The sequence below is a fragment of the Bos mutus genome, chromosome 19 (genome assembly GCF_027580195.1).
Source record: "Bos mutus isolate GX-2022 chromosome 19, NWIPB_WYAK_1.1, whole genome shotgun sequence".
NCBI classification, from domain to species: domain Eukaryota; kingdom Metazoa; phylum Chordata; class Mammalia; order Artiodactyla; family Bovidae; genus Bos; species Bos mutus.
In genome coordinates, this window is record NC_091635.1 from 28,588,288 (window position 1) to 28,607,860 (window position 19,573).

Sequence of the window (19,573 nt, forward strand, 5' to 3'; positions counted from 1 at the left end):
GCCCTCTGAGCCTCAGTTTCCTTCTCTGGGAAATGGGAATAGCAGCACTACTTCCCAGGCACATAGGGATGAAATAAATAAAGAAGCTTGCACAGAGTGGTGGCTATCACTGCATTTATCCACAGGTATTTATAAAACACATACTATGTGCCACACACTGTGTGGACACTCAGATGCAAAGAACAAGACAGAGAGGCTCTCAAAGCAGGACGTCTGGAGAAGCTAGAGGCAATGCTAACACCGAGTGTTCAGGCCACGATGGGGTGCAGGGGGCCTGCAGGGAGGGGGCAAGCTCTCTGGGAGGGAACAAATAGCCTGGATGCAGGCTCTGGCCCCATGACTGGTCCCAGGATCTGGGTGAGTCTGTGAGCAACTGATTTGCCTTTTGTGGTCATCCCCCCATGTTTCACGGCCCCCTTCCCCGGGGGCAGTTCTCACAGCCCCTCAGGATGGCTGCACAACCAAGAGGCCCTCAGGGGAGCCTGTGGCTGGATCAGGCTGGGTGACTGCCTGCGCTCTGCCAAGAGGCAGAACTGTCCTGGCTCTGTCCCTCTGTTCCCCTCAGCCCCCGACAGCCTGGGTGGTGCAGAAGACAGCAGTTCCCAAGGGTTGAGGGAGGTGTCAGGCCTGCCGCTGTGCCCGGCTCACCACCCACCTCCCTCCAGGTCGCTCAGGGTCCTCCCAGGCCAGGGCCTGGGTCTCTTCCTTCCCGCGTGCCCAGTGCAGACCCGGGCACAGAGCAACACAGTGCTGCGGACCGCGTGATTGCCGTGTCATTTCTCAGCAGAAGTGCTGCCAGGTCACCCTTCCAGGTGTGGGTGTGTGAGGGCAGAGACACAGGGACTGGCTACCACCGGCCCTGCCCCATCCTGGGAATCCCGTGCATGTGGCCCTCATAGGAAAGTGGGTGAGGCGGCACCAAGGGTAGGTACAGCTGGGCTCAGTGAAACATTCCGTGCAGCAGTGGGCAGGAGTGTGGGTGTGGACGGACTGTGAGTCCCTCAGGAGAAGCCCGCAGCTGTGTCCCCCGATCCCACTGCCTGCACACGCCCCAGCAGCCTAGGTCAGCTTGGCGTGCCTGGACAAAATCATACAGTGTGCCCAGGACCATGGGCCCTCACCCCCAGTCACTCCTCCCTGCTGCCCCCTCCTGCCCAGGCCTGGGCTGAGCATTCCTGGAAAGGGCTGGGCACTTCCTCTCTGGGCCCAGCACTCTGTCCCAAGGACCCCCAACCCCAGCACTGCAGCCACTGCCCTCCTGGGGCAGCCGGGAACATCTGGCCACTCCCCCACTGTGGCCTCCCGACCACCCGTTCACCCATTCAGTATATGGGCAGGGGCTTCTTCCCCCGCAGAAGGGTGAAGTCGGGGGCTGCCTCTGGCCAGCCCCACACTCTGACCCGCCCCACACTCTGACCCCTCCTCACTTGGCCCATCAGTAAGAGTGGACCTCCAGAGTCTGCGGGGAGACAGGGGCCCCGCCCAAGAGCCTGGCGTTGGGTAGTGGGTGGGGCTCTGGCCGCCCTTCCCAGCACAGCCCCGCCCCTCCTGCGCCAGCTCCACCCCTGACACACCAGGCTGCGGACAGGGGCTGAGTCACTGCTCCTCGGAACCTCAGTGTCCCCATCCGCACAATGGGGCGCCCCTTCGCGCTTCCTGAGACTGTTGTTCAGGTAAATGAGATCACCCCTCGATGAGCCTTCCGCGGCCCAGGGCTGGTTCTTCTGGTTGCGGCCGGATGTATGGTTGGGGGCCAGGTGGGTTCAGCGCCTCCTCCCTCCCGCCCTCCATCCCTACCGGGACTGCTGCCCAGGCAACGGACAGACGCCAGCCCACACTCCGAGCCTGCTGGAGTCCTGCGGTTGCTTCTGCAGACGCGTGCCCTGGACACCAGCCCGTGGAAGGGAACTCACTGTCCTCCGGGGTCAGGACCAGAAGGGCCGCAGGCCGGGGGCTCATCTAGCCCCTCCTTCACTGCTACTTCTGAGATCCAGAGAGTGCCTGGGATCTGCTCCAAGTCCTCACACCCCGCTGCCCACTTCATAGATAGCTCCCGTGCCACTGCCCCTCCTGCTCCTCCCGCCCCCTCTCCCTCTGGTCCCAAACCCCCACTGCTGGGGGCTCTGGCTGCTCCTGCCCGCTCCCTGCCTCTGGGCCGGCCCTCAGTCTCCAGGCATCTGGGAGAGCAGGTGTTAGAGGGGTCTGTGTGACTCTGCAGCAGCAAAGAGTCCAGGCCTGTCTGTGAACTAGGAGGGGGGCATTCCTCCTCTCATTAATCCCTCCACCCACCCCGACTTCTTAAGAAAACCGGGAAATCAGACCCACCCAGCCCAGTGGTTTTCAGATTTACTCAAAGGAAGACTTCCGGGGCTCCTCCCCTGCTGGCTGAGCCAGAAGAGCTGGGCTGGAGGGTGTTAGAGCGAATAGGCAGGACGGCCCCTCCCTCTTCCCCAGGAGGCAGCTTCCCCTGACCTCCAAGCTGCTGGAACCAGGAGGGGACAAAGGGCCAGGGAAGGCGGTGCTGCTCCCAGGGTACCACCTCCCCTGAACGCCCCATCCTCAGCTGACCATTTGAGGAGACGTTCCTGGAAGAGGCCCCGCCCTCTCTCCCACACCTGCCTTTTCTGGAAGCGCAGGTCTCAGATTCCTGGAGTTGAGGCAATGGAAGCATCCGGTTCCACCCACCCACCTTCAGTCCTGGTGCGTCTCTCAGGAGGATCCTGATTCCTGTCCTGGCCTGCCTCTCTTCCCCAACTGCCCCCGCCCCCCGACCTTGTCCCCAACAACTGGCTGGACGTGTTATCCCTTGGGCCTCTGGCTCCTGAGATCTTCTTGTCCATTTAGGGATGAGAAAATGAGGCTCCATGAGGGGAAGGCACTGCCCAAGGTCATGGGCCCACTTATGGGGCAAGAAGAGGACACCTAAGATGTCCTCCTGACACGCTGACCTCACTCTGGGTCTGGCGCTGCCTGGACCACCCTCCCTGGGGTCACTGCCTGGACCACCCTCCCTGGGATCATCAGCACTTGGGAGGCACAAAGCAACGCCCCAAGCTCTGCCTAGACCTAGTCTTCACCCCTGTTCTAAGATGACCTTTGTCCTCCAAGTCAACAACAGTGGGTGTCTGCAGACAGTTCCCCCAGCCCCCATTTCCCCCATACCCTTTACCCCTTCCTCACTAGGGTCCTCATTGGCCACAAATAGGAAGCATTCTGTATTTCAGTCAACAAGCTTTATTGGTCAGGGAGTGAGGACAGGAAAGGGACTGAAGCTGGGGGGCTGAGGCTGGGGAGGCTGGAGGCTGCGCAGCCAATGGGGAGCCCCAGGGGGCTGGTGGGGGAGAGAGTCCTCAGTGGCTGGTCTGGTGGACCTGCTCGCGGCTGGAGATGACCCTGCCATCCTGCACCTCCTCCACAATGGTGCGCACCTGGCGGGTGGTCACGGCTGCAGGAGACAGACACTCGGGGTGGGTGGGGGCCCAGAGATCCTGGCTCAGCCCCCAGCCCCCTGAGCAGAGCCAGCTCTTCCCACCACGGCCACCTGTGTCCAGGCCTCTGCTGGCCCCTCAACATCACACCCCTCACACGTGCTCCCTCTGACCCTACCACTCCCTCCCTCCCACCCTGTTCCTTGCTGGTGCCCCAGGGTGGGTCCCACCTCCCAAATAAATGGTTTGATTCTGACCCTCTGCAAGAGGAAGATTGCGCAGACCAGATGCTAGTCTGAAATGGAGTCTGATTCCATTTCTCTGCAGTCTCCAGGACATGTATTTTGCCCCCTTCAGACAAGGATCTCCAAGACAAGACCCTGGTCCCCATCACCTCCCTTAGACTAGAGACCCCAGGGCTGGGACTTTATCTTCCTCATCAGACTGGGATCTGAAGGACAAGGATCAAGTCCCTTTCTGCCACCAGACAAGAGACTCCAGACACAAGACTGCTTTTACTCATCTGTAAGGTCCCAAGAGCAAAGAGAGTGAGACCATGTGCCTATCTCCCCATCAGATGAGAGTCTCAGAGCTGGGACCACATCTCTTTTCTCAGCCTAGGATCTCCAAGGTAAGGGCCTTTTCCTGCCCCACCCCGGGGACACTCCCCCAGTAAGGTGCAGGTGGGTCGCCTGCCCCGTGAAGCCCCACCCTCAGTTAACCAAAATGCTTACGTTCTTTGGTCTTGTACTGGGTCAGGCTGCAAAAAAAAAAAAAAAGGTTAGATGTGGGTCTGAGACTCAGCTTTGCTCCAGGCCCCCAGCCCTGGCCCGGCTCCCCCACTCACTGGGCATCCTCGCCCTCCAGCAGGCGGCGGTAGGTGGCGATCTCCTGCTCCAGCCGGGTCTTCACGTCCAGCAGGATCTTGTACTCCTGGTTCTGCTGCTCCATCTCGCAGCGCAGCTGGGCCAGCTGCTCCTCCACACTGCCAATCAGCCCCTGGATCTGGGACAGCTGCATGCAGTAGCGGTTCTCTGTCTCAGCCAGGCTACCCTCCAGGGATGCTTTCTGCAGGGGAGCAGGAGAGGCCGGATCAGCAAGGGTGTGCAGGGCCCCCTCCATAGCCCTGGGCACGTCTCCACCAGGCTCGGCAGCGCCTTTACCATGCTGAGCTGGGACTGCAGTTCGATCTCCAGGGCCTGCAAGGTGCGCCGGAGCTCCGAGATCTCGCTCTTGCCGCTCTGCACCAGCTCGCTGTTGGTGGCCACCTCGCGGTTCAGTTCCTCCGTCTGCAGACAGGACACAGGACAGGGCAGCGTGAGCCTGGCTTCCCTTCTCCAAGGCGACCCCCATGGTCTCCATATGCTCAGCCCAGGGCCCACTCTGGACCCAGACAGACACCTGGAGCACCCAATCCCCCCAACTCCCCTCACCATGGCTACCTTCCTGACCTACCTAGGCCTCTCAGGCCTCCTTCCAAATCTGGCTGTGGGAGCAATGCCTTCTCATCAGCCTGCCACCTCCCCAAACCCAGAAGACTTTGAAAGAATGTTAAGTTTTATCTCTAATGCCTTCAAGAAGAAGGTACAAGAGTAGGAAATTTGAGAACCAGCCAGGACAGTAGCCAGGCCCATGGGACTGGTTCCTGACTTCTTGAGGGACAGATGGAAGCTCCTGGGGTCTTGACTCTCTGGCTTTATTCCTGAGGGGGCCTCCCCATGATCCCCTCAGATCCCAGTTTCAGGCAAGCTGAAGGTCTGTGAATGCAACAGGCAACCCTGACGCCCAGGGTCCGTGCAGCTCACCAGGGTTAAGTCACCCAAGGTGCCAGGCTCTGGGCTTACTGTGGAGACTCAGGCCCTGCACCCCATACCCTGGGAGAGGCCTCTGGTCTGCGGCAGCCCCCACCTTGCTAAAGAACCAGTCCTCGGCATCCTTGCGGTTCTTCTCCGCCATCTTCTCATACTGGTCGCGCATCTCGTTCAGGATGCGGCTCAGGTCCACGCCGGGGGCGGCGTCCATCTCCACGTTGATCTCGCCGCCCACCTGGCCTCGCAGGGCTTTCATCTCCTGTGGAGGAGGGCGTGGTGGGTGTGGGCATCCCCTGCTCTGACCTCTCATTCCCAACCTTCCCACGCAAGCTCTCCAGACCCCTCCCACAACGTCTCCTTTGTTCTGCTCACCCTCTACCCTCTGACCCTCCAAATGACTTTTGTTCACCTGGTCTGTGTGGGCTTTGCCTCCAATATCAGACTAGGGGTTCCCCCAGGATAGATTCTGTGCTGCCCCACTAGACTGAGGGCTCTCTGAAAATACAATCTTAATTCTTAGGCCTGAGCCCCCAAAACCTCCTATCTAATTTCCAAACTTCTACCTAGGGTCCAGATTGGAGGGTTTGAGCTGGGAATCCTCCTCAATTATCTCCTGTCTGGTGAGGGAGGCCAGGACAGGCAAAAGAGGCTTCTGTGGGCCCCTGGGAGACTCCCCAGATGCAGGAAAGTAGGGTGGTACATGGAGAAGGCTGCCCTGCATGGGGAACTGGGCTCTGCAGACAGGGCAACACTCTAAGCTAACCAGCCTGGACACCCCCTGCCTTCAGATGATGAGGGGTGTGGAGTGAAAGCGAATCCCAGTCCTGGGGCCCTGAGACCACGAAGGGCAAGGCCCCACCCCCGCCCATCGTCCTAACTCCTCTCCGCTCTGCCTCCTGCCTCCCCTCCCTCTCTTCCATCACCTAACTAAGCCCAGCGACCTTCAGAATCTGCTACACAGTAGGAGTGCTCGCCCCAGTCATAGCAATGGCACAGCCTTGGCACAGCAATGGAGCCCTGCCACCCCCTCAGCATCTCTTTGACCTACTGCCCCAGCTGCCTCACCTCCTCGTGATTCTTGCGGAGGTAGGCCAGCTCCTCCTTGAGGTTCTCGATCTGCATCTCCAGGTCGGCTCTGGCCAGGGTCAGCTCGTCCAGCACCCTGCGCAGGCCGTTGATGTCGGCCTCCACACTCTCACACGCAGGGCCTGCTCTGTCTCAAACCTGCCAAGGGAACCAGAGACTTCTGTCAAGATGCTTGGACTGGCCGGTGCAGGTTCTGGCCAGCACCCTTCCCTTAAATGATGAGGGGGTGTTTGTTCAGTTGCTAAGTCATGTCCAACTCTTTGCCACCCCATGGACTGCAGCATGCCAGGCTTCCATGTCCTTCACCATCTCCCGGAGTTTCCTCAAACTCATGTCCATTGAGTCAATGATACCTTCCAACCATCTCATCCTCAGTCACCCCCTTCTTCTCCTGCCCTCAAATCTTTCCCAGCATCAGAGTCTTTTCCAGTGACAGGGTGGAGTGAAAGCCATTCACAGCCCTGGGGCCCTGGGACCACGCAGGGCAAGGCCCCACCCCACCCGGCTTCCTGACTCCTCTCTTGTCTGCCTCCTGCCTCCCCTCTCTCTCTTCCATCACCTGACTAAGCCCAGTGACCTTCAGAATTTGCTGCTTTTGCAGCATCCTGGGCTAAGAGGTGAACTCCTTAACCCCCAGATTCTGGACCTTGCCATCAGCAACTGAGGAGGCCTGGGCTCCTCAGTAGGGAGCGCTGCCCCCAGCTTCTCCCCAGACCCTGACCAGGGCTCACTTGGTGCGGAAGTCATCAGCAGCCAGGCGGGCATTGTCGATCTGAAGCAGGAGGTTGGCATTGTCCACGGTGGCCGTGTGGATCTGGGAAGATGGGAGAGTGATCAGGTCCCTGGGTTGGAGTAACTCAACCCAGACCAGGATTCTGAGATGAGACTCTCCATCTGGGGGCCAGGATGTGGCTACCTTCTCCAGGAAGGCTCCCTTCTCAGACTGTCTCCCTGCTTTACTGCTCTACAGTTGGTGACAGAGGCGGGGCCAGCAGGAGTCTGATAGCTGATACTCTCCTCCTCCCCCCACAGAACCCCCTTGCCAGACTCTGCCTTAAACCAAAGCAGACAGCCAGCTGGGAGTGCCAGGCTGGGAATGCAGGAGAGCCAGAAAAGAGTAGGAAGATGCCCCAGGCAGAAGCTCTTCCCTAATCCTGGAAAGAGGATGGATGTGAGAAACTCCCTCCTATTACAATTCAGGATACAGTGCCCCTGAGAGGCTTCCCACAAGAGGAAAACTAAAGGCGCCCTCACCAAAATATACTTCCAAATCAGAAGTCATGACCCCTGCTAAGCCCTGACCCCAGGCTCCAGCAGGCAGCCCTGCCCCAAGTTTGCCGAGCCCGTCTTGAGGGCACAGCAGGAGAGATGGAGAAGCCAGAAAAATCCCCAAATAAGGCATAGAAGTGGCCTCCTGAGGTCCCACCCACTATCTCCTGCCTCCTCCTCCCAGCAGGTGCCAGCAGGAGCTCACCAGACCCCTGACACCACCTTAGCCCTAAATCCCCGTCTTGTTCCAAGGAAAGCCGTGTCTGAGTATCTGGCAGCCCCAGGAACCCAGCCCTCCTCACGCCTCCATCCCTCTTATCCTACAACCACATAAGGTGGTAAAAAGCTCCATGATGGGAAACAGGCTCCAGGAAGCCCCCAAGACCTACTTGTCCCTAGCCCAGGCTACTGTCCTGAAAAAGAAATCATAAGCCACACAATGGCCCCAAGGTGGGCTCCCAGAGGCCAAGCTGAAGCCAAGCTGTGCTTGGCTCCCCGAGACCCTGTGACAGCCCCCAGGCTGGGCTCCAGGCCTAGATCAAGGGCAGATGGTAGGGGAGGAAAGGCTGTGCCCCACCCAGGACCCCTCCCATCACAGCTCCTACCTTGTTCCGCAGGTCCTCGATGGTCTTGAAGTAGGAGCTGTAGTCAGGAGCTGGCCCCGGGGCCTGCTTCTGGTACCAATCACGGATCTTCAGCTCCAGCTCCGTGTTGGCCTCCTCCAGGGCGCGCACCTTGTCCAGGTAGGAGGCCAGGCGGTCATTGAGGTTCTGCATGGTGGCTTTCTCGCCTCCCACCAGCAGCCCGTCGACACCTCCAAAGCCACCTCCAAAGCCACCTCCATAGCCACCGCTGACATAGCCACCACTGCCATAGCCACCGCCAGAGCCAAAGCTGTAGCAGCTAGAGTAGCTGCTGCCTCCAAGGCCACTGCCTAGGCCACCGGCAGACCCTAGCCTGCAGGAGCCACCACCCAGGCTGCCAGACACGCGGCAGGAGCGGGATGAGCCGCCCGCCAGGCCAGAGGAGCCCTTGATGGAGCCGGAGGAGAAGTGGCGGATGGTGGTGGTCATGGTGGTGGCAGCAGGTGGCGGGCAGACACGGAGAGAGAAGGCTGGAGAGGAGAGAAGCCCAAGATGCTGTTACTGCCGGGGCTAACCAGCCTCCTTTATAGGCCCTGACAAGTGGGCGTAGCGATTACAACAGGCTCACTCCTCTGTTTCCATTCCCCTGGGCTTTCATCACTGCTGGCTGCCCGCCAGCTCCCAGGTGGCTGTGGGCCCCCTCCCCTCCCACTGTCAGCTCTTTGCATCATTTCTCTGAACCCTCACGCTGGGCGTCTGCGTGTGTGTGTCTCTGGTCTCAGCCCCGTCACCTGTGATTCAGGCGGGCCCTCCAGCTACGCTTTCCCATGACCTAATACGGAGAAGAGGAATAAGAAGGACGTCACTGCCACGGGCCCTCCCAGGCAGCTGCCACCCCAGCCACACCTGCTTGGACCCTGTGTCTGGTGGGAAAATGGGTTTGGAACCCAGGCTGTTCCCAGCCATACACCATGCCACACCTGGTGCTACCCCTGGGCGGCAGGGGAGGCAGCAAGCACCGAGACCCCATCTTGCCTTGGACCCAAATCCACTGGGCTCAGCATGCAGCAGCTAGGTCAAGGTTGATTACCATCCCATTTACAGAAGAGGAAGCTGGGGCTTATACGGGGAGGGTGTCCCTCTGCCCGACCTGACTCAGAACCCTTCTGGCAGGGTTTCATCCTTCATCCTTCACTGCACTCAGCCACAGCACCCTTCCGCCTCCCTGGGGGCCCCTGACACACTGGCCCCCCCTTCTGCAGAGCCCTGACGCCAGGGGAGCATGTAGGGGCCATGATTCCATCTGGCCAGTTTTCTGCTCCTGTCTCTCGCCCTGGAACGCCCTGGGACCCTAGCATCCTTTCTTGACCTTTCCCCATTTTCTCTTTCTCAAGTGGGGAGTTCTGGGCTGGAGTGCGCAAAGAGGAGCTTAGCTGCAGGCTGGGGAAGTGGCAATTTGGGAGGGGGCATCAAAATAAGAGGAACAGCCTCCCTACCCCTCCTGTGCCCCAAGAACCCTTGGATGGGGGGTATGTGGCTTCAGGTCCCAGCTGGCTAGAAATCTAAAGGACACTGCCCAAGAAGACGGTCTTCCTGGGAACCCTCAACCCCCACCAGTTGGGAGGGGTCCCCTGCAGCCACCCCCAGAGGCCCCACCCCATCCCCTGAGCTAGCCCCTCAGGATGGGCCGGGTGCCCGCCCCACAGCCCCACCCTGCCCTGCCCACCACCCTCAGTCCCAGGGTCCCGGCGGGCCCGCTGGGCGGAATGTGGTCGTGTCTCAGACTGCCGATGGCTTCCACTTCCCAGACAGGCCCAGACAGCCCCCACCAGCAGCTGAGAGAGATTCCCCAATAGCCCAGCAGCTGCCAAGCCACCAAAGCAAACAGGACGCCCCCCCACGCTCACACGCAGAGCGGCCACCCCGCCCCACACACCCCCAAGCCCAACAGAGCCCGTCTGCTTCCATGGGCTGGCCATGCCCCTGCCACACTCACACCCTTCAGTGCCCTGGACCACTTCTCCAGGAAACCCCCTGCCCAGCCCCTCTCCCTCTGATCTTGACCTTGTACCCGCCCCAGGCTAAGGCAGGGTGCTCTCTATAACAGGTGTGGCTCCTGGAAAGTCTATGGGGCCCTTCCAGGGGCCAGCCACAGATAATGGGGCACCCAGGGACTGACTCTCAAAAACTTCCCCAACCTGGTGGACTGTCCCATCCCTCCATCTTCAAGCATCCTGCCTCCCTCCTTTGGGCCCCAGGCCCAGATGGGCTGGGAGAACAGATTGGCAGGTGACAAGCAGCCCCAAACATTTAACAAACTCTCCTCACCCCGCCATCGCCAGCCCACAATGCCCAAACCAATGACCAGACCAAATCACAGGAGACATTGAACTTCAAGCAAAGCTTTAATTGCAGTCACTGGGACAAAGTCAGGAGACCCCCCTCAGCGAGGGGAGGCAGGAAGCAGACAGAGAAATGCAACAGCTCTTGGGTGGTGGCCCAGACGGGCTCTCGGGGTGTGGCAGTAGCGTGCTGGGAGATGGAGGCGATGGCTGCCCCTGGGCCCTGGAGGCTGGGCTGTTGCAGGTGGAAAGGGGCCTCAGTGGGTGGAGCGATGGACCTGCTCGCGGGAGGAGACCACCTTGCCGTCCTGGACTTCCTCCATGATGGTCCGCACCTGGCGGGTGGTCACCGTGCCTGCGGGCGGAGGGGGAGGGATACACACAGAACCTCAGGCTGGAGGCCCTCCCTGAGCCCCCCCACACAGAAGGGGCCTCAGCCTCTCCCCACCCACCCTGGGCAGGACGGGGCAGGCTCTTACCTTCCCGGGTGGGCTGAGAGGCCAGGGACGAGGAGTACTGGGTGGACAGGCTGCAGGAAGAGGGGGAGCTGTCAGCCCAGGGGTGCTGGTGGGGAGTCCAGCCCCCTGGGAGGAGTAGCAGCTGGTGAGGCCGAGGGGAGCGAAGTCCCAGGAAATCGGAGAGAAATCACAGCGTGGGGTACACAGCAGAGAATGCCAACCACAGGGTCAGAGGGACAGGCCCAGTGGGCAGGAATAAGGAAAGCGGATACCCCAACAGGAGGCCCAGAGGCACTTTGCTGCCAACCAGGGATTTACAAGGAGAAGCTGAGAGAGTGGTTTTTTTTTTTCAGTATCCTGAAGGGCCCAATAAATAAACTTCATTAAAACAGGAGAGACTGCAGTTAGACTACAGATGGACTTGGCCACTGGCACAGAGCGAAACGCTGGAATGAGTGACTAAGCATGGAGACTCCAGGATATCCATGGCCCCTTTACACCAGGGCCTGAGTACCCTCCCAACTCCAAACCAGAGCGCCACCCATCCTGGACAATGGGATCACCAACCAGTCACTGGAACCAGAAACCCAGTGCCATTGTTACCCATTCCTTCATGCACTTACTCAAACATTTATTGAGTTCCGCCTACAAGCCACGCTCACCCCCGTGTTCAGGCATCCAGCCCTGCTGTTTTTAGCTAACACATCCTCTGGGTACACGACCTCCCCTCCCCTGTCCTCCACCTGCCTTATAGCAGGGCTTCTTCCCCGGTGACTCAGATGGTAAAGAATCTGCCTGCAATGCAGGAAACCTGGGTTCGATCCCTGGGTCAGGAATCCCCTAGAGGAGGGCATGGCCACCCACTCCAGGATTTTTGCCTGGAGAATTCAATGGCCAGAGGAGCCTGGAGGGCTATAGTCCATAGAGTCACAAAGAGTCTGGACATGACTGAGCGACTAACACGTTCCCTGGCCTTACTCCCTGCTCCAGCCTCCTGACAGGTCTCCTGACCTCACCCTGGACCCTCAGACACATTTCTCTCTCTGTAGCCCAAGTGACTGTTCTAAGACATCTTGACAACCATACTTCTCTCTACACAAAAGGGCCCCGTTGGCTCCCCAGAGCCTATACCATCTAGTGGGCCCCCAGCCAGTGTTCTCTGCTTCATCTCCTGCAAGCCTCCACACCTCCTCCTGCCTCAGCTGGTGCCATCCCTCCCTGGGTGAAGCCACCCTAGCCCTCCAAGCACAGGCAGGGTGCCCTCCACTCACTGGGCGTCCTCGCCCTCTAGCAGGCGGCGGTAGGTAGAAATCTCCTGCTCCAGCCGGGTCTTCACGTCCAGCAGCACTTGGTACTCATGGTTCTGCCGCTCCATGTCACAGCGGAGCTCGCTCAGCTGAGCCTCAATGCTACTGATGAGTCCCTGCAGCTGGGCCAGCTGGGCTCCATAGCGTGCCTCAGTCTCTGCCAGGCTGCCCTCCAGCGACGCTTTCTGGGGGTCAAGGTGTAGGTGACTGGGGAAACCGAGCTGGGGCCCTTCCCCACGATGGAGCCCCCAGAAGTGGGTCCCCAGGTGGTGCAGGCCTGTGGGTGCTGCCAGCATGGCAGGGCAGGAGGTGGGGCAGAGTGTGAAGAGGCAGGGTGGGGCAGGGAGCCTCTGGTTCTCCCAGTGGGGGTCCAGGAGGCAGGGCCCACCCTGGAGCGGTGGGCACAGGGCAGGGAGGGGACAGTGGCCCTACCATGCTGAGCTGGGACTGCAGCTCAATCTCCAGGTTCTGGACCGTGCGGCGCAGCTCCGTGATCTCCGTCCGGCTGCTCTGCAGGGCTTCGGTGTTGGTGGCCACCTCGCGGTTCAGCTCCTCCGTCTGGAAGGCAGGATGGGCCCCTGGGGCTTGAGGAAGCTGGCAGAGGTGAAGCAGAGGGCAGGGGCCATCCCCGAGCCCTGACCTCCCAGACCTGCCCTTCCCCCGCCCTAGAAGGCCTCAGGCCCACTGGTGCACACTGGCGCTTGCAGGATTCATCTTGTCCTGCGGTCCTTTGCTTCTTCCTTACTGGGTTGCAGGCACATGTAAGGGCAGGCCCTGGCCTTTGCTCTCTGTGTGCCCATCACAGTCTGGGTGCTGCCACTGCTCAATGTGTTGTTCTTACTGGGGGCAGGGGAGTCTGCATCCAAATACACACCTGCCTATGAGTTCCCGGGCTGGGAGAGTGTCTGGTGGGGTCAGGAGATCTGGCTCTGCTCCCCCTGCCCCCGTGAAGGGCTATGTGAGCTTGAGGCCTCTCTGAGCCTCATAGTCTCCCCCTGAACGTGATGGTTTGGTCCCAACTGGTTTCCAAAGGTCCTTCCAGCTGGGAATCCACATCTGCAAATTTTCCAGTCAGTGCTCAGCACAAAGCACAAGCACCCACACGTGTGCACACCTGCTCACGCGGGCCACCCACCTTGCTGAAGAACCAGTCCTCGGCATCCTTGCGGTTCTTCTCCGCCATCTTCTCGTACTGGTCGCGCATCTCGTTCAGGATGCGGCTCAGGTCCACGCCGGGGGCGGCGTCCATCTCCACGTTGACGTCCCCGCCCACCTGGCCTCGCAGAGCATTCATCTCCTGGACAGAGAGGGGTACAGGGGCTCACTCAGGGCCATCCTGGGGAGCGTCCCTGGGGCTGCCTTCTCATTCTGGGAGAGATGATTGCAGAGGACAGACACAAACAGGCCAACAGCTCCTCACCCTGATGGTGGAGATGGATGTTGTCGTGTCTCAAACGTGCATGGCTGTGGATGTCAACAATCTCCCCCAACACACACTTGGATGGTGGGCTTCGCCCAGCCCCAGTGCATGCTCGGGCAGGAGAGAAGGCAACTCCTGGTTATGCTGGGGGATGAGTCAGGACAACCTCACTCCCTGCCCTGACCCCTCACTTCGGGGCCCTACCACCAACCACGCAGCACGAGCACAGGGAAAGCAGCCCCTTGCTGGCACTGGGGGAGTCAGACCTCATTAGGAAATGTGAATCTGCTCAGGGATGCATCCCCAAAACCAGCCTCAAAATCAAGCAGAACCACTGGATGAACTCCTGCTGTTCGGGCATTAGGCTCTCTCAGCTCAGGCCACCCCAGAGGTCTGGTGAGAAGGAAGCCACACGGCTCATCAGTCCCCCTGCAGGGTCTTGGATCCCTACCCTTGGGTTAAGCCTTGGGGTCCCTAGGTGGTGGGAGAAGTGGCAGAGTGGTGACGTCAGAGCTGCTGCAGAAATGGCTCAGGCAGACCTGGGGAAGACCCACCCCTGTGCAGCCTTGGCTAAATTCCTTAACCTCTCTGAACCTCAGTCCCCTCGCTGGTAAAGGGAGGAACTCGCTCCTTTCTCCCAGCGACGCTGTCGGTATCAGCTGAGATAATTGCATGAATCACTTGGAATGCGCTGGGCAGATGTTCCTTGTTGTTATGACTATCACTATTACAATTAATCATAATTAGCCGGTGAGTTCTTAGACTGATTGGCCTATTAGATAGTTAACTGCCACCACATAGCAGGCTGTGCCTCGAGGGACAGGGAAGTATCTTTCCGGAGAGAGGGCCCTCCAGGCCTCAACCAGGGCCCCCTGAGGGTCTCCCAGGGTCAGAGCCAGGAAGGCATCAGAGACAGGAATTGGACAGAGAACGTGGCCTTGGCCCAGGCAGATGTGGGAGCCCAGCCTTGCCTGTTTCCAGGCAAGTCTTTCCCGTATCCCCAAGCCAGCCTCACCTCCTCGTGGTTCTTCCGGAGGTAGGCCAGCTCCTCCTTGAGGTTCTCGATCTGCATCTCCAGGTCGGCTCTGGCCAGGGTCAGCTCGTCCAGCACCCTGCGCAGGCCGTTGATGTCGGCCTCCACGCTCATGCGCAGGTTCAGCTCCGTCTCGTACCTGGAGCGAGGGGAAGCATGAGCCATGGAGTGCCGCGAGGACACCCTCATACGCACAGAGAGCTCTGTGGGGTGCAGAGCCGGACCGCACCAGCCCCCTGAGGCGCCCGGGAGGCCCCAACTCACTTGGTGCGGAAGTCGTCAGCTGCCAGGCGGGCATTATCGATCTGCAGCACCAAGCTGGCGTTGTCAATGGTGGCCGCCAGGATCTGGGGGACATGGTGGGGCCGGTGAGCAAGCACGCTCGGCAGCCCTGGGAAGGCCTTGCAACACCCCTCTGACAACCCTTTGGATAGTGGGCTGGAGTGAGGGAGGTGAGGGCCCCTGTGGTCTCCTCACAAGGAGAGAAAGCATGATACCCAGGCATGCAGACCATGATGCCAGTAGAAAGACCCATATGCAATCCTCTCCCACCATGGGAGTCACTGCCTAAGCTGCCTGGACCTCACTCCATCTTCCCCAACTAAACTCATCTCTGGGCTCAGTTGCCACCTCCTCCAGGAAGCCCTCTTGCATTCCCTGAGTCCTTCCTCCCCATCATTCCTCCCCTCGGCCCATCTCTCTTACACAGTACTTCTCACAAATGCAATTTTTTCCCATGACTTTTTTATGTGTATTTTTCTTCTCTTCCACTGGTCTCTGTGCTCCAGAGGAACATGGCCTTGTCTTATGCCTGTCTCATTCTGTTTGGAATCCCCAGCCCTGGGCACAGTGCCTGGCCCAGAGTCAACCCCCAGGAAACATTAATTTAATTAAACAATTAATGAAATGGTTAATAAAGCTATGATGGGTCCCACATCAAACCTTAGGACAAGGTTTTCTTTTCCCGCAGGGTTATCTGGGAGGTTCAAACGACCACAGGGAAAGGGGGAGGCTCTGGAAGGAACAGAGTTGTCATTATTGCTAGAAACACAGGAGAGAGGCTCCCGTCAAGGGCCACGGGGGAGGGCAAGGCCCCTGCACGCTGCCCAGAGGAAGCAGAGAGGAAGTCTTGGCAGATGAGCTGGGTCGACTTTGGAGTTTTTTAAGACTGAGGGTTGAAGTGTACGGCTGTGAGAGGGGGAAGCCCCAGGAAACTCAGCCTGGACCTCAGAGCCCACTCGAGGCCCTAAGTTCTGAAAAGGCTCCCTGGGTCAGTCTCGGTTTTCAGACTGAACCCAAGAGCCAGTTTGAACTCGCCCCAGGACCTCAATGGGCTGGTCTGCAGCCTGCAGACCTGCCCCACCTACCACCTCCCACCTCCCACTCAGGAGACTGATGGGGCCCAGCGAGGGGGTGGTGGTGCAAACCGCCAAGGGGCAGTGACTCAGCGGCCTGGTGCGCAGCGTGCTGGGGTCTGGGGTGAAGAGCTGGCTGACCCCAGAGCCCGGGAACACTGACTCACCAGGGCTCCCCTGGGTTCCCCGCTGCCCAGACCAAGCCCAATATCTGATCTGGCACGCCCATCGGTGCGGCTTCCAGGGGGCAACTGCAGGAGTTCCCTTTCTGGCCTGGGTCCTTGGCAGGAGCAGGCAAAGCCCCTCACAGGGCCACAGGCCTGGTTCTCCACCAGGAAACTGAGCGGGCTGAGCCCAGGTCAGCCAGCACCCAGCCTAGACCTCCCCAAGCCTGGCTCCTGAACCTCTTTGACCTCTCTGCTGCCTCTGGAAACTGCAGCCCTTTAGGTCCTTCCAGCTAGAAGTTTTGTGCAAAAGACCCAGGTGCAACGTTCACAGGATGCCAAGGTCATGAGTTCATAGAGATCATAGTGTGTGTGTGTGTGTGTGTGTGTGTGTGTGTGTTGCCTCTTCCATCAGACTAAGTTAGAGAAATTTCTCCCCTTGGGAGCTTCCAGTCTGAGTGGGAAGACACAGCTCCTTTTCTCAGGGACCACCCTGCCCTCCTCCGCAAACTCAGCAAGGAGAGACAGATTCTGCCCTTAGGAAACCCCAGAGTGACCATCATGGAAGGACTGAGGAAGACCCACAGAGAAAACAACTGTGAGAATATGTCAAACTCAGTGAAATCAGCCCAATGAACAAAGCATAGACTGAACCTCAAAGTATAGAAAGGACCCCAAGGTCTGAGGACAAAAGTCAAGTGCCGTCCATCCAGGAGGACTGCCTGGAGGAGGTGAGGCAGGTACCAGGGGAGCAAACTCAGAGGAGAATGGACTAGTGAGAAGGAGACTTCCAGCCTCATCTCCCAGCAGCCACACCAAATTTGTTCCACTTCTATGCCTTTGCCCACACTGATCTCTATACCTGGAACATCTGCTGCTGCCCTCAAGGTTCTGAAGACTTCCCTGACCATGCCTACATCACCCACACCAAATACCCTCCCCCAGGAAGAAGGAACTCCAAACAGCCTCCCTTCACAGGATGCCCTCCAGGCCTGGGGACCAGAGCTGGGTTCCAGGGCAAGTGAGAGCGTGAGTGAATGAATGAATGAATGATGGAAACCTAGGCTGGAGGAGAGATGTTGGCAAAGGTCCAAAGTTGGGATGCATGAGTCGGAAGTAGATACTGAGGACAGAGGGCAGGGAGTGCCCACCTTGCTCCGAAGCTCCTCGATGGTCTTGAAGTAGTGGCTGTAGTCTCGGGCGGGCCCGGGTCCCTGCTTCTTGTACCAGTCATGGATCTTCACCTCCAGGTCGGCATTGGCCTCCTCCAGGGCGCGCACCTTGTCCAGGTAGGAGGCCAGGCGGTCGTTGAGGTTCTGCATGGTCTCCTTCTCACTGCCTCCCAGCAAGTTGTCGGCCATGCCAAAGCTGGAGCCGAAGCCCCCGCCCAGGTTGCAGGTATAGCCCCCTCCATAGCCACCCCCCAAGCCCATGGAGAAGCGGGACGAGGACATGGACATATTGCCAGAGCCGCCGACTCCCAGGAGGCTGGGGGCCCGGCAAGCACCCCCAACACGGATGGAAGACATCCTAGAGAAACCCCCACTGGGCATACACAGGCCCTTGACAGAGCCGGAGGTGGAAAACTGGCGGATGCTGGTGGTGGTGGCGGCCATGATGTCCACAAGTCAAGCGCAGGGTCTGGTCTGGACAGAGACCCCGGGCAGCCCTTTATAGTCAGGCTAAAGGGGGGCTGGGCCCCTGGCCCTTGAAGTCGGAGCCAAAACCCCAGCCGTGTAATTTGCTTCTGTACAAGCCGCCCAGGGCCTGGGGCTCAGGCTGGACACCCGAGTGCCTCCCCCGGCCCCCTCCCCTGCCCAAGCCTGGCCTGGGCACGATAGCCTCTTAGCCGCCATTGTTAGAAACAAAGGTGGTGTTGGAGCCGCAGCCCCGGGGGTAGGGTGATCCTCCATCCTCAGCCGCAATTAGGCAGCTGAGCTCATCCTTGGGGGAGTCCGGAGAACCCAACCCTGGGAGCTAGAAAGGGCCTGGGACAAGGCTCCACAGGCCCGGAGCCTGGGGCTGCTCTGGCCCCCCACCCAGCATCCTTGGATCCCAGGGAGAGGGTGGAGAGATCCAGGGGGACACCCTCCCCCACCTCTCACAGTGGGCCCGAGTCAGCCTCTGGCTTAGGGGAGCCCCCAGCTCTCCTGAGATTACTTCCAGCCTGTGCAGAAGACTCAGTCCCTGGCCAGGGGGCTGCCCTGAGAGGAACAGTCCCAGCTGCTGACCTGAGGGAACCCTGGATTCAAGCCTTTCAGGAAGTTAGTTCACTGCCTCGGTTGCCTCATTTGCAAAATGGGGTAACTCCTGCCTCCCAGGGTCTTTGTGGGAATGAGTCAAGCGGGGGACTGAGGGAGAGAGGGAATCAGAGAGTTGGTTAGGGGGACTGCCACTGCTCACCCTACCAGTACCTGTGGAAAGACGCCCCCAAAGGGCCCCCAGAGAAGGCGCTGAGCGCAGGAGAGGCAAGACCTGCCGGGAGGCCGCACCCTGGGGAAGGGCGGCCCCTGCGAGGAAAAAGCACAAGCCCACATCCTGGCGGCTGGCACCCGCCCGCTCCCAGCCAGGAGATTAGCGGCCTAATCTCGGCGGTGCTAATGATTTAGGTGCTGCCAGGACCCTGGCGTCTGTGTCTGCAAGGGGCCTGTCTGAATGGGAAGCTTCCAGGGGTGGAGGGAGGCACATGGGTGGCCTGGGCTCTGGGCCCACACACACGGGGACAGGAAGGGAGTCCGGGTTCCACGCAGATCAGAGCTGGTGTGCTGAGGTCAGACTGCTGGAAGGACTTCCAGCCTAGAAAGTGGGTGGCCTCGCACGCAAGGGTGTCTCCTTGTTGGAGAGTGGAGACTGCACGGGCTGCCGAGAGAAGACAACCAGAGTTTATTCTGCTCCCACCTTGACTGTAAAGTCTGGGGGTTCCCAGCGTTCCTGGGAGTGGGGAGCAGGGTCTCAAGGTCGAGACTAGGGGGCAAGGTCAGAACACCAGGGTTCTTCCACGATATCTGGGAGGACTTCCTGCTACTCCAGGACAGGCTGGGGAAGGGAACAAACAGAACCTGGGGTCACCTAAGTGGCTCAGAGGCCAGCCTTGCACCAGCCACTCACCCCCACAGAGAAAGAGCTTCCCCTCCCCGCTGGAGCCACCCTCCCAGGAACCCCCTTCCCCCAGCAGCTGACTGCCCTCCTCTGTCCAGACAGGCCTCCCTAAGTTCAGAGAAGTGAATATGAAGCAGAGCTAGCAGCCTGGAGAGGGGCAGGCCACAGGGCACCCGCCACCCACCCTCTGCCTCTCCAGAGCCTGCACCCCACCTCC

The 19,573-nt window shown here is 59.6% G+C and overlaps 2 protein-coding genes across 2 annotated transcripts; both read right to left on the reverse strand.

Moving 5' to 3' along the window:
* Window positions 1-2,515: 2,515 nt before the first annotated feature.
* KRT17 (keratin 17) lies at window positions 2,516-8,747 on the reverse strand. The gene is given in 9 exon segments (XM_070388852.1): window positions 2,516-3,445; window positions 4,163-4,188; window positions 4,276-4,496; window positions 4,592-4,717; window positions 5,337-5,498; window positions 6,305-6,436; window positions 6,439-6,463; window positions 7,057-7,139; window positions 8,200-8,747. Coding segments are annotated over 9 exon segments (1,338 nt in total). The 5' UTR covers window positions 8,668-8,747; the 3' UTR covers window positions 2,516-3,350.
* Window positions 8,748-10,587: 1,840 nt separating this feature from the next.
* On the reverse strand, window positions 10,588-19,359 carry LOC102268264 (keratin, type I cytoskeletal 42). Its single transcript, XM_005899242.3, has 8 exons — window positions 17,409-19,359; window positions 15,003-15,085; window positions 14,721-14,877; window positions 13,421-13,582; window positions 12,718-12,843; window positions 12,250-12,470; window positions 11,000-11,049; window positions 10,588-10,875 (listed from the first exon to the last, which is right to left on the reverse strand). Exons 1-8 carry the CDS (start codon window positions 17,871-17,873, stop codon window positions 10,778-10,780), a joined length of 1,362 nt encoding a protein of 453 aa, XP_005899304.2. The 5' UTR covers window positions 17,874-19,359; the 3' UTR covers window positions 10,588-10,777.
* Window positions 19,360-19,573: the final 214 nt, after the last annotated feature.